Raw genomic sequence first — 12855 nt, 5'->3', positions numbered from 1 at the left:
ATAAAGATAAAAAATATTTTAACATTTAAAAAAAAAAAGAAAAAAATTGTTGTAAGATGGCTGTTGAAGGGGTGGTGATGTGAGAATTAATCATGAGTTCCTGCTTGTGTATTTGGTATATACATATAAAATTTATTCCTAAACCTTTCCAATTTTAAATTTGAGTGTTTAGTGGCTTTATTACATTTTATTTGTTTTTTTCTGCTTTATTTTATTCAATAGAAAAACATTTATCATCGAAAATGGCCTTTTCGCAACACTGTGGTTGGGATGCAGATATTCTGTTTGTTTTGGAAGTTGAAAAAAGACCTTGTCTTTACAACATGAGAATAAAAGAATATCGCAATCAGAACTTCCGGCAAATGGCATGGAAAGAAATCAGCAAAATTTTAAATATCCCAGGTACAGTATTCCTGTTTGTATGGAGATCTTTCATAGAATAGTCATAAAAGTATTTGTTGTAAAAAGTGTAACTTAAACAATGTTACACAATGTTACATATTTTTGTTTACTTATTTTGTTATGCAGAAGCCGCCTGTCCTGCCAAGTGGAAGTCCATAAGAGACAAATACCTCCGAATTTATAAAAAAAGTGGATCGGGAGCAGACGTTATAATAGAAGATCCCACATGGATTGTCAGCAAATATCTGAGTTTCCTCAATCCTTGTTTAAAACCAAAAAGGTAAAACTTCCTATATCATTGTATTAAAGTTATAATCTTAATTTCTGTGTTTAATTATTTTATTATATAATAAATAGAAATAGTTTAATAATTATTATAAATTCAGTTTATTATATTATTTATGAAAAATGTATTAAAACCATATTATCTTTTTTTTAGGACTACAGGAAACTTTAGTGAGTTTCTATCAAGAGAAACTCCTCAGACCTCCCATTCAGAGACATCAACGCAGGAGGACACCTATAGGCTATCAGGCACAGTGCAGGACATGTCTGAAACTATCATAATGGAAAATCCAAGTTTGGAGACTTATATTGAGTTAAATCCAATTGTCACCGACAGCGCAGAAATATCTTCACAGAGTTCCGACATGACAGGTTGGTGGTCAATTAAAATTTAGGATTGTTACAGTGCAGTATAATCAGGGTAAGAATATTGCATTTACAGCAAAAATATTTTTATGTGCTTTCAGATTCTGCTACAACTTCAAGAGATGCTGTTCCTGGAAAACGAAAACGTGTTCAGCAAAGCACTATTGAAAAGGTTTTGGAAGCTTTAAAAGCACCAATTATTGTGCCTTCAAATCAATCAACCATGGAGTCGGATGCAGACAGGCTGTTTCTATTAAGTCTGTTACCTGATTTTAGGAGGATTAATCCGCGCATTAAAAATAATGTTAAAATTGAAATCATTAAATTAATAGATAATGCACAAGAACATTGATGCACCGGTTCTGAATGTGTACAAATGTTACTTGCATTTTGTTTAAAAATAATATTCAAAGTTTTGTTATTTTTTTGCATTCAGTTTACATTAACTACATGCCAATGTAGTTTACAGTATGTGTATATATATATATATATATATATATATATATATTTTTTTTTTATATATTTATACCTGTATAGTATATTTTCTTTTAATTTGTTATTTCTAACTGGTTCTAGAGCGTGTTTAACAGTTATAATATTGTTAAAAAAAAGGATCTATATATTTTAATAAAATCAATTGGCAATAACTATTTATTTTTATTTTTTTGTTTATGTATGCGAGTCTCTGTTTTTTGGCCCATTTTGGTCATTAGCATACATAAATAAAAAAAAAGTTATTGGCAATTGATTTTTTAATAGTTAAACATTTATGTATCTATAATAAAAATAATTTCAAGTTTTAAAACTGTTTTGCATTAACTAAATGCACTTTATTAAACAAATAAATTAAAAGTTTTTATACAATAAATGTGTCATTTCAACAAAATGTGCCTTGCCCTCATTTGATGTAAAATACTTCATAAAAGTTTCTCTTGTTTGATCTGCTACTTTACTATAGTTATTGGCACCCTGCCTACATAATCCATGGACACGATCTGCATCCACTTCTTGCCTCCATCGTCCAGATATTATATTTCCATTTGCTTCCTCCATATCCATATAGCCAAGAGGACAGTACCTTCTTCTCTCCGGTTCCATTATAGCTTCCTCTACTCTGATGTAGTTGTGCAATGCACAAATGCTTTTTACTACAGTTTCTGCATTATCTGGATGCATGTACAATGAATCCAAAATTGCTCTCTATTTTGCACAACAGATGCCAAACACATTTTCAGAGATCCGCCTAGCTCTTGATAGTCTTCTGTTGAAGATGATTTGATCTTCCTTAATTTCTTTTTTAGGGAAAGGCCTCATGAGGTTTTTGAGTAGTGGGAATGCTTCGTCAGCAACAATAACAGGTGGAACAGCAATGGATGTCCCCTGTATCTTGCATGCATGAGGCAAATCAGCATTTCCAGCAATAATTGCCTTCCCAAAACTACTTTCAGAAAAAACTCCACCATCACTTTGTTTTCCGTATGCCCCTACATCAACAATGATATATTTGTAGTTAGCATCACAAAGTGCCAGCAGTACAATGGAGTTGGAATCCTTGTAGTTGTACCACATGGATCCAGCATTGGGTGGTGCTTGAATATACACATGCTTTCCATCCATTGCCCCTAAAAAAATGTAATAATAAATTCATTATTTTGATATTTTGAATACATTAAAATTCATGATTTATTAAAATTTAATAAACAATTCATACCTATACACATGGGAAACTGCCATTTCTCCCAGAACTCAAAGCAGATTTTCTTCCACATTTCCAGGTTTGGAACAGGCATGTATACTGGCCACAAAACATCCCACAGTGCTGCTGCAGTATCTGGAATGATCTGTCCAACTGTTGTTCTACCACAACGGAATGCCAAACCGATACTTGAATATGATTCTCCAGTGGCCAAAAATCTTAATGTAATTGCCAGCCTTTGAGCAGGACTGATAGATTGACGGAAATTTGTGTCTTGTCTCTGAATTCTTGGTCCTACTAATGTCAGCAGCTTGTCAAAATGTTCTTGACACATTCTGAAATACAAGTAGTGGCTTTCATCATCATTCAATCGCATTTCCTGAATCAGATTATTAAAGACCCCTTGTTGGGCCCTTCGTTGGTAAATGGGCCTTATCCACCATCTTCTGGTATTTCGCTGAGGCAGGGAGTCTATAAGGAGAGCAGCTAAAATCCGTCTCCTCCTTCCCTGAGTTATTACCTATAATGACATCATTTAGTTTATTGAAGCATCATTTTAAAGGGACAGTTTACTCAAAAAAATTCTCCCCTTTAATTTGTTCCCAATGTTCCACTTTACCTGCTGGAGTGTATTCAATTGTTTACAAGTATTTTCATTACCCTTATATTAGCATTTGAAATAGTTTATTTTGCCTGTGATATTCCCACCTATCCTGAAAGATTTTGGCATTAAAGGGACATGAAACCCAAAAATTTTCTTTCATGATTCAGCTAGAGAATACAATTTGCATCAACTTTCCAGTTTACTTCTATTATCAAATTTGCTTCATTCTCTTGGTATCATTTGTTGAAGGAGCATCAATGCACTACTGGTTGCTGACTGAACACATGGGTGAGCCAATGACAATTGTTACATATATGCAGCCACCAATCAGCAGCTAGAACCTAGGTTCTTTGCTGCTCCTGAGCTTGCAAAGATAAACCTTTCAGCAAAGGATAACAAGAGAAGGAAGCAAATAAAATAATAGAAGTAAACTGGAAAGTTGTTTAAAATTGAATTCTCTATCCAAATCACCAAAGTAAATTTTTGTGTGCCATGTCCCTTTAAGGCCAAGCTGTGTAAACACAGCCAGCAGAATAAATTACACTCCCAGTGGGATACAGAAGAGATAAGGTAATAAAATGTTAACTTTCCATTGTTCTCTCCAAGTATTGGTGTTTGGTTAACTTACAGATATGAGATCTAATTATACCTACAAGCTCAACCCTTTTTATTAGTTTGTGGCCTCAAAAACACAAATCAGGTCATTTATATACACAAATAAACCTTTAAAAGAAAATATCATACATTTTATATTCTGCAGCTGGTAAAAAAAGTAATTGTAAACATATTTTATAGTATACTGTCCCTTTAATGTATATTTGTAATTTGATTACATAAAACACAAATTTATTAACCTGACTCAACCACTCAGTAGAGATATCCATGAGTAGCAGAATCTGTAGAGGTAAACATGAAAAACTACAGACAGCACAGACAACAGTGTAGACAAGCTGCGAGGCGGTGCAGCGCGAAGTGAAGCTTGCAAAATTTTCTTGCTGCTTTGCTTTGCATTGCCTCGCGCCGCATCGCTTGCAGTGTGTCACAGCCTTAAAATATACTTATCTTCATTGCACACATCTAGGGGTTTAGCATATGCGTATTTTTAAAATTTAGCGGCTAGATTTAGAGTTTTGTCGGTAACGACCCGCGTAGCTAACGCCGGCTTTTTTCTGGCCGCACCATAAAAATAACTCTGGTATTGAGAGTCCATATAATGTCAGCGTTAGGCTCCAAAAAAGGAGCGTAGAGCATTTTTAACGCCACTCCAACTCTCGATACCAGAGTTGCTTACGGACGCGGCCAGCCTCAAAAACGTGCTCGTGCACGATTCCCCCATAGAAAACAATGGGGCTGTTTGAGCTGAAAAAAAAACCTAACACCTGCAAAAAAGCCGCGTTCAGCTCCTAACGCAGCCCCATTGTTTGCTATGCGTAAACACTTCCTACGTCTGCAACTAACACCCTAACATGTACCCCGAGTCTAAACACCCCTAACCTTACACTTATTAACCCCTAATCTGCCGACCCCCTATCGCTGACCCCTGCATATTATTTTTAACCCCTAATCTGCCGCTCCGTAAACCGCCACTACTTACATTATCCCTATGTACCCCTAATCTGCTGCCCCTAACACCGCCGACCCCTATGTTATATTTATTAACCCCTAATCTGCCCCCCACAACGTCGCCTCCACCTGCCTACACTTATTAACCCCTAATCTGCCGACCGGACCGCACCGCTATTATAATAAAGTTATTAACCCCTAATCCGCCTCACTAACCCTATAATAAATAGTATTAACCCCTAATCTGCCCTCCCTAACATCGCCGACACCTAATTTCAATTATTAACCCCTAATCTGCCGACCGGAGCTCACCGCTATTCTAATAAATGGATTAACCCCTAAAGCTAAGTCTAACCCTAACACTAACACCCCCCTAAATTAAATATAATTTTAATCTAACGAAATTAATTAACTCTTATTAAATAAATTATTCCTATTTAAAGCTAAATACTTACCTGTAAAATAAATCCTAATATAGCTACAATATAAATTATAATTACATTGTAGCTATTTTAGGATTAATATTTATTTTACAGGCAACTTTGTAATTATTTTAACCATGTACAATAGCTATTAAATAGTTAAGAACTATTTAATAGTTACCTAGTTAAAATAATAACAAAATTACCTGTAAAATAAATCCTAACCTAAGTTATAATTAAACCTAACACTACACTATCATTAAATTAATTAAATACAATATCTACAATTATCTACAATTAAACCTAACACTACACTATCAATACATTAATTAAATACAATATCTACAAATAACTACAATGAAATAAACTAACTAAAGTACAAAAAATAAAAAAGAACTAAGTTACAAAAAATAAAAAAATATTTACAAACATAAGAAAAATATTACAACAATTTTAAACTAATTACACCTACTCTAAGCCCCCTAATAAAATAACAAAGACCCCCAAAATAAAAAATGCCCTACCCTATTCTAAATTACTAAAGTTCAAAGCTCTTTTACCTTACCAGCCCTGAACAGGGCCCTTTGCGGGGCATGCCCCAAGAAGTTCAGCTCTTTTGCCTATAAAAAAAAACATACAATACCCCCCCCCCAACATTACAACCCACCACCCACATACCCCTAATCTAACCCAAACCCCCCTTAAATAAACCTAACACTAAGCCCCTGAAGATCATCCTACCTTGTCTTCACCTCACCAGGTATCACCGATCCGTCCTGGCTCCAAAATCTTCATCCAACCCAAGCGGGGGCTGGCGATCCATCATCCGGTGGCTGAAGAGGTCCAGAAGAGGCTCCAAAGTCTTCATCCTATCCGGGAAGAAGAGGCGATCCGGACCGGCAACAATCTTGATCCAAGCGGCATCTTCTATCTTCATCCGATGACGACCGGCTCCATCCTGAAGACCTCCACCGCGGACCCATCTTCATCCGGCGACGTACAACTGAAGAATGACGGTTCCTTTAAGGGACGTCATCCAAGATGGCGTCCCTCGAATTCCGATTGGCTGATAGGATTCTATCAGCCAATCGGAATTAAGGTAGGAATATTCTGATTGGCTGATAGAATCAGCCAATCAGAATCAAGATCAATCCGATTGGCTGATCCAATCAGCCAATCAGATTGAGCTCGCATTCTATTGGTTGATCGGAACAGCCAATAGAATGCGAGCTCAATCTGATTGGCTGATTGGATCAGCCAATCGGATTGAACTTGATTCTGATTGGCTGATTCCATCAGCCAATCAGAATATTCCTACCTTAATTCCGATTGGCTGATAGAATCCTATCAGCCAATCGGAATTCGAGGGACGCCATCTTGGATGACGTCCCTTAAAGGAACCGTCATTCTTCAGTTGGACGTCGCCGGATGAAGATGGGTCCGCGGTGGAGGTCTTCAGGATGGAGCCGGTCGTCATCGGATGAAGATAGAAGATGCCGCTTGGATCAAGATGGTTGCCGGTCCGGATCGCCTCTTCTTCCCGGATAGGATGAAGACTTTGAAGCCTCTTCTGGACCTCTTCAGCCACCGGATGATGGATCGCCAGCCCCCGCTTGGGTTGGATGAAGATTTTGGAGCCAGGACGGATCGGTGATACCTGGTGAGGTGAAGACAAGGTAGGATGATCTTCAGGGGCTTAGTGTTAGGTTTATTTAAGGGGGGTTTGGGTTAGATTAGGGTTATGTGGGTGGTGGGTTGTAATGTTGGGGGGGGGGTATTGTATGTTTTTTTTTACAGGCAAAAGAGCTGAACTTCTTGGGGCATGCCCCGCAAAGGGCCCTGTTCAGGGCTGGTAAGGTAAAAGAGCTTTGAACTTTAGTAATTTAGAATAGGGTAGGGCATTTTTTATTTTGGGGGTCTTTGTTATTTTATTAGGGGGCTTAGAGTAGGTGTAATTAGTTTAAAATTGTTGTAATATTTTTCTTATGTTTGTAAATATTTTTTTATTTTTTGTAACTTAGTTCTTTTTTATTTTTTGTACTTTAGTTAGTTTATTTCATTGTAGTTATTTGTAGATATTGTATTTAATTAATGTATTGATAGTGTAGTGTTAGGTTTAATTGTAGGTAATTGTAGGTATTTTATTTAATTAATTTAATGATAGTATAGTGTTAGGTTTAATTGTAACTTAGGTTAGGATTTATTTTACAGGTAATTTTGTAATTATTTTAACTAGGCAGCTATTAAATAGTTCTTAACTATTTAATAGCTATTGTACCTGGTTAAAATAATTACAAAGTTGCCTGTAAAATAAATATTAATCCTAAAATAGCTACAATATAATTATAATTTATATTGTAGCTATATTAGGATTTGTTTTACAGGTAAGTATTTAGCTTTAAATAGGAATAATTTATTTAATAAGAGTTAATTAATTTCGTTAGATTAAAATTATATTTCACTTAGGGGGGTGTTAGTGTTAGGGTTAGACTTAGCTTTAGGGGTTAATCCATTTATTAGAATAGCGGTGCGGTCCGCTCGGCAGATTAGGGGTTAATAAGTGTAGGCAGGTGGAGGCGACGTTGAGGGGGGCAGATTAGGGGTTAATAAATATAATATAGGGGTCGGCGGTGTTAGGGGCAGCAGATTAGGGGTACATAGCTATAATGTAGGTGGCGGCGCTTTGCGGTCGGCAGATTAGGGGTTAATTATTGTAGGTAGCTGGCAGCGACGTTGTGGGGGGCAGGTTAGGGGTTAATAAATATAATACAGGGGTCGGCGGGGTTAGGGGCAGCAGATTAGGGGTACATAAGTATAACGTAGGTGGCGGTCGGCAGATTAGGGGTTAAAAAAATTTAATCGAGTGGCGGCGATGTGGGGGGACCTCGGTTTAGGGGTACATAGGTAGTTTATGGGTGTTAGTGTACTTTAGAGTACAGTAGTTAAGAGCTTTATGAACCGGCGTTAGCCCAAAAAGCTCTTAACTACTGACTTTTTTCTGCGGCTGGAGTTTTGTCGTTAGAATTCTAACGCTCACTTCAGACACGACTCTAAATACCGGAGTTAGAAAGATCCCATTGAAAAGATAGGATACACAATTGACGTAAGGGGATCTGGGGTATGGAAAAGTCGCGGCTGAAAAGTGAGCGTTAGACCCTTTTTTGAGTGACTCCAAATACCGGAGTTAGCCTAAAACCAGCGTTAGGAGCCTCTAACGCTGGTTTTCACGGCTACCGCCAAACTCCAAATCTAGGCCTAGGAAAGCAATAAGGTATTTCTTAGTATATATATATATATATATATATATATATATATATATATATATATATATATATATATATATATATATATATATATGAACTGATTGTTTTATTGCTGTTGTAAGCTGTGTGATGTATAATATTTATTGTGTGGGACTATCAAACCGGAACCTGTAATACGTGTTAAGCCGGTGAGTCTCAAGAAGCCTTTTTCTCGAAGTACTCATTACGGTGATGACAAAGGGGCATATGTATCAAGCTCCGTAACTCTGAGCAGGCAGACATCGCCGCAAGTCAACCCAATCTAGTACGATCGGGTTGATTGACACCCCCTGCTGGCGGACGATTGGCCGCGAGTCAGCAGGGGGCGGCGTTGCACCAGCAGCTCTTGTGAGCTGCTGGTGCAATGCTGAATATGGCGAGCGTATTGCTCGCCGTATTCAGCGAAGTCTGGCGGACCTGATCCGCACTGTCGGATCAGGTCCGCCAGACTTTAATAACTAGAGGCCATTGCATGTTAATTTATAAATTATAAACCCTATAATAAAAATAAAATGATAGCACAAATACACATAAAACACTACCATCAATGAAGGCTTTTGACCTGTACTTGGTGCAAGATTATAAAAAACAAACTATTTAAAGCAATTTGCAGTTGTAAAGTTTGTATTACAAAACATTATTTACAGCTTCAAAACGAAACAACACATATTAAGTTTGGTTTTATTAAACAACCCCCTTCAGAAATATACACTATACAAACATATTGTATATTCCGCAAGTTGTTCTTTTATTTTATTTCAGCGGCCATCAAATACAACCACTGGAATAATGATGATTAAGGAAACATGCAAGAAAAAGAAACTGAATTAAACACTAAAAAGGCAAATAAAATATGAAACAAAATAAAGTATACATAGCACCTGCATTGATATCCATTTGCAATATTCAGTTTTAACATATTTGCATTTTCTTCATGGAGTAAAGACTTCAAGAACCAGTAAATACAGTAGATTCACACAAACAACAAATGCATGATAAAAAGACTATGCAATAACAATTAGGGGCCATCTCTGAAACAGGAGTTAAAGGGACAGTAAAGTCAAAACTAAACTTTCATGATTCAGACAGGGCATGCAATTTTAAACAACTTTCCAATTTACTTTTATCATCAAATTTGCTTTGTTCCCTTGGTGGTATTTTTGAAAAGCTAAACCTAGCTAGGCTCAAACTGATTTTTAAACAGTTGAAAACCTCCTCTAACTCAGAGCATTTTGAAAGTTTTTCACAGTTAGACTGTGCTAGTTCACATGTGTCATATAGATAACATTGTGCTCACTCCCGTGAAGTTATTTAGGAGTCTTTACTGATTGACTACACTGCATGTCTGTCAAAGGCAGTTAGATAAGGAGGCTGTCTGCAAAGACTTAGATACAAGGTAATCATAGAGGTAAAAATCATATTAATATAACTGTGTTGGTTATGTAAAAACAGGGAATGGGTAATAAAGGGATTATCTATCTTTTTAAATAAGAAAAATTTTGATGTAGACTGTCCCTTTAAGAAGCAGCGGCTGGTCCTTAGCTGTATCCACCGCCTCTGAGTGGCGTAAAGCAGTCAACCCGATCCTATACGATCGGGTTGATTAACACCCCCTGCTAGCGGCCGATTGGCCGGGAATCTGCAGGGGGGCGGCATTGCACAAGCAGTTAACAATAACTGCTTGTGCAATGCTGAATGCGTACAGTGTATGCTGTCCGCATTCAGCGATGTCTGTCGGACATGATATCCTACATCGTATCATGTTGGACAGACGTTAAATCGGCCCCATAGTCTGAACTTAAAATAAGTAGTAAATTTTTTTCTGACTAATTTCAAAAGTTATGTCTATTTCCACGCCTGTATCATGTAAAAATCAGCAGCCAATCACAATTGCATATACATATAGTCTGTGAATTCTTGCACATGCTCAGTAGGAGCTGGTGACTCAAAATGTGTAAATATAAAAAGACTGTGCACATTTTGGTATTGCAAGTAAATTTTAAAGTTGTTTAAAATTGCGGCTCTATTTGAATCATTAAATTAAAATTTTTACTTGAGTGTCCATATAATTTAGGTTAAAATATTTTTTATTAAAATGACATTATGATAAAACAAATTACATGTTCTATCCAGTTGGTTACAGTGTTTCTTTAACAGGTCAATAAGCAAGTCAATTTCCATTATCGCTTCTGCGCTCCTCCATGTCTTGCTTTCATATTTCTATTAACTGTCCTACAAGGTCTCAATGTCCATTAGATTCAACCTTACATCTCTCATCTAAACATGACCTTGTTCCTGTGCCCGGTATATAACACTTGATAAATTGTACAGAATAGGAAGAACATATGCTGCATTTACTTTTAACATAGATTTATAACAATAAAAACAATTAAACTAAAAATTAACCTTTGGTTACTAATAGAAATTTGTGATGTGTCCATGTCAGCTATTAACATCTAATCTTATTACACCAATGAGGAAGGAGAACTCTTTTTTAGATTGTCAAGTTTGCTAGCAATTTGTTGTCTTCCGACCCCAAATCTTTTTTTAATGGTGCCACATCCTGTTTCACTCTTGTAATTGGATCCTATCAGCGTTCCCTTGTGTTGAGTTAAAGGAGTTAGCTTCATTCGGATGCATCACCCAGTAAAACCAAATTTTGTGGAATTTCTCTGTTATACCCAAAATAGTTGCTGCTGTCTCATGTAGTGAGTATGTCAACCTAAATTTATCCATTATCTCTCACCATGTTGGTACTCCCTCTTTCCAATATCTAGCAATGCTTATTCTCGTAATAGTGCAGAGTATCCTTACAAAAGTGTTAATATGTTTGTGGAAGTTTAATAATGGAACGTTTAGTAACCCTTGAGATCTGGTTAATGTTATTTGTTCTTCTAACAATGTGCTGAGGAATGCCGACAGCCTAGCCCAAACCTGAGCAACCCCAGGGCAATCCCACCACATATGTGCGTAGGTTCCATCAATGTCACAAAAACTGTAGCAGTTTTTGTTTCTTCCTGCCATGAAATGAGCAGTTTTGATTGGAGTTAAGTACCATCTAAAGATAGTTTTGAAACTGTTTTCCCTTAGATCAGCACTAATGAAACCCTTGCACGAAAAGTAGAATAGTTCACACCAATCTGGTGCCTCTAATGAGGTATTAGTATCCGCTTCCCACTTGAGCATAATAGATGATTTGGTATCATGTGTTATAGTTTGTAGTGCTAAATACAAATGTGATATTGTCTTTTTGGGCCTGGTATTGATGCTACACATTTTTTCTAAAGGTGTTCTAAGTTGGATGTGCATATTGGGTATAAATTTATTTAGGGCAGATGTAATCTGTAGATATAAATACCAATTTAGAGGAACCGGAGTTAGAACATCTTGTACTTGGGTGAAGGTTACAGGCTTATTATGTGTTAGGAAGTCTCCCACTCTATGAAGGCCTTTGTTCTTCCACTTATCTAAGTGTTTTCGATAATCGATCGGGATAGGATATTTAAGCGGCATTTTGGAGGAGAATACTGGCAATTTTTATTTTTGGTTATAGTTCTCCAATGGTTAATTGAATAACTAGTAACTTGAGGGTAATCTGGAGTTTTATGCTGATGCAGTAATTTATCCCATATTAGGGCTTCAGGTGAATCACAATCCCCCAGATCTGACTCCAATTTAGTCCATACTATATATTTTCTCGTGGAACCTAGCAACATAGTCTGGGCCAGTCTAGCCGCGTCATAGTAATCTAAGAGGTTAGGAACCCTGGTACCTCCCAATTGTCTGTGTTTAGTGAATATGTGGAAGGGAATTCTTGATCGCTTCTTATTGTTGATGAAACGGACCAATTTTGTTAAGTCATGTCTTGGGATTGGGATAGGCAAGGTTCTAAACAGATACAAGATTCTTGGGAGTATGTTCATCTTTATTACTGATATTCTGCCATACCAGGAAAAGTTGAGCAGTTACCATTTAGCAATATCTTTATGCAATGCTTTATATAAGGGAAGGTAATTTACTTTATATAGATTTGTATATTGGTTTGTTAGATTTATTCCCAGAAACTTAATATGTGATTTAACCCAAGAAAACGTAAAGTTTAATTCTATATATTCTTTGTGTAGTCCAGTAACACGATTTCCATGGCCTCACTCTTATCCATATTGATCTTGTATCCTGATATGGCAGAAAAAAGATGGAGAATGTCATAAAGGT

General features: G+C 36.6%; 2 protein-coding genes across 2 annotated transcripts in view; one reads left to right on the top strand and one right to left on the bottom strand.

The window, feature by feature from the left end:
- LOC128657989 (transcription factor Adf-1-like) overlaps positions 1 to 1405 on the top strand; it is a 45483-nt gene extending 44078 nt beyond the window's left edge. The window contains exons 5-8 of the mRNA XM_053712428.1: positions 223 to 402; positions 529 to 682; positions 842 to 1059; positions 1155 to 1405. Of these exons, the coding sequence (XP_053568403.1) occupies positions 223 to 402; positions 529 to 682; positions 842 to 1059; positions 1155 to 1405 (803 nt within the window). The remainder of the gene's footprint in view (positions 1 to 222; positions 403 to 528; positions 683 to 841; positions 1060 to 1154) is intronic.
- A 445-nt stretch (positions 1406 to 1850) lies between these two features.
- Positions 1851 to 3097, bottom strand: LOC128655654 (uncharacterized). The gene is made up of 2 exons (XM_053709241.1): positions 2765 to 3097; positions 1851 to 2675 (listed from the first exon to the last, which is right to left on the bottom strand). Exons 1-2 carry the CDS (start codon positions 3081 to 3083, stop codon positions 2254 to 2256), a joined length of 741 nt encoding a protein of 246 aa, XP_053565216.1. The 5' UTR covers positions 3084 to 3097; the 3' UTR covers positions 1851 to 2253.
- Positions 3098 to 12855: the final 9758 nt, after the last annotated feature.

Source organism: Bombina bombina, chromosome 4, assembly GCF_027579735.1.
Source record: "Bombina bombina isolate aBomBom1 chromosome 4, aBomBom1.pri, whole genome shotgun sequence".
In the NCBI taxonomy this organism is placed as follows: domain Eukaryota; kingdom Metazoa; phylum Chordata; class Amphibia; order Anura; family Bombinatoridae; genus Bombina; species Bombina bombina.
This window is presented reverse-complemented; position numbering and strand designations above follow the sequence as displayed.

Bases quoted from the DNA above. Each gene is read 5' to 3' on its own strand.
- LOC128655654 (XM_053709241.1), bottom strand. From the start codon at position 3,083: ATGTGTCAAGAACATTTTGACAAGCTGCTGACATTAGTAGGACCAAGA. The intron at 2,676-2,764 runs GTATGAATTGTT...ACATTTTTTTAG, and splicing joins GCAGTTTCCCATGTGTATAG to GGGCAATGGATGGAAAGCAT.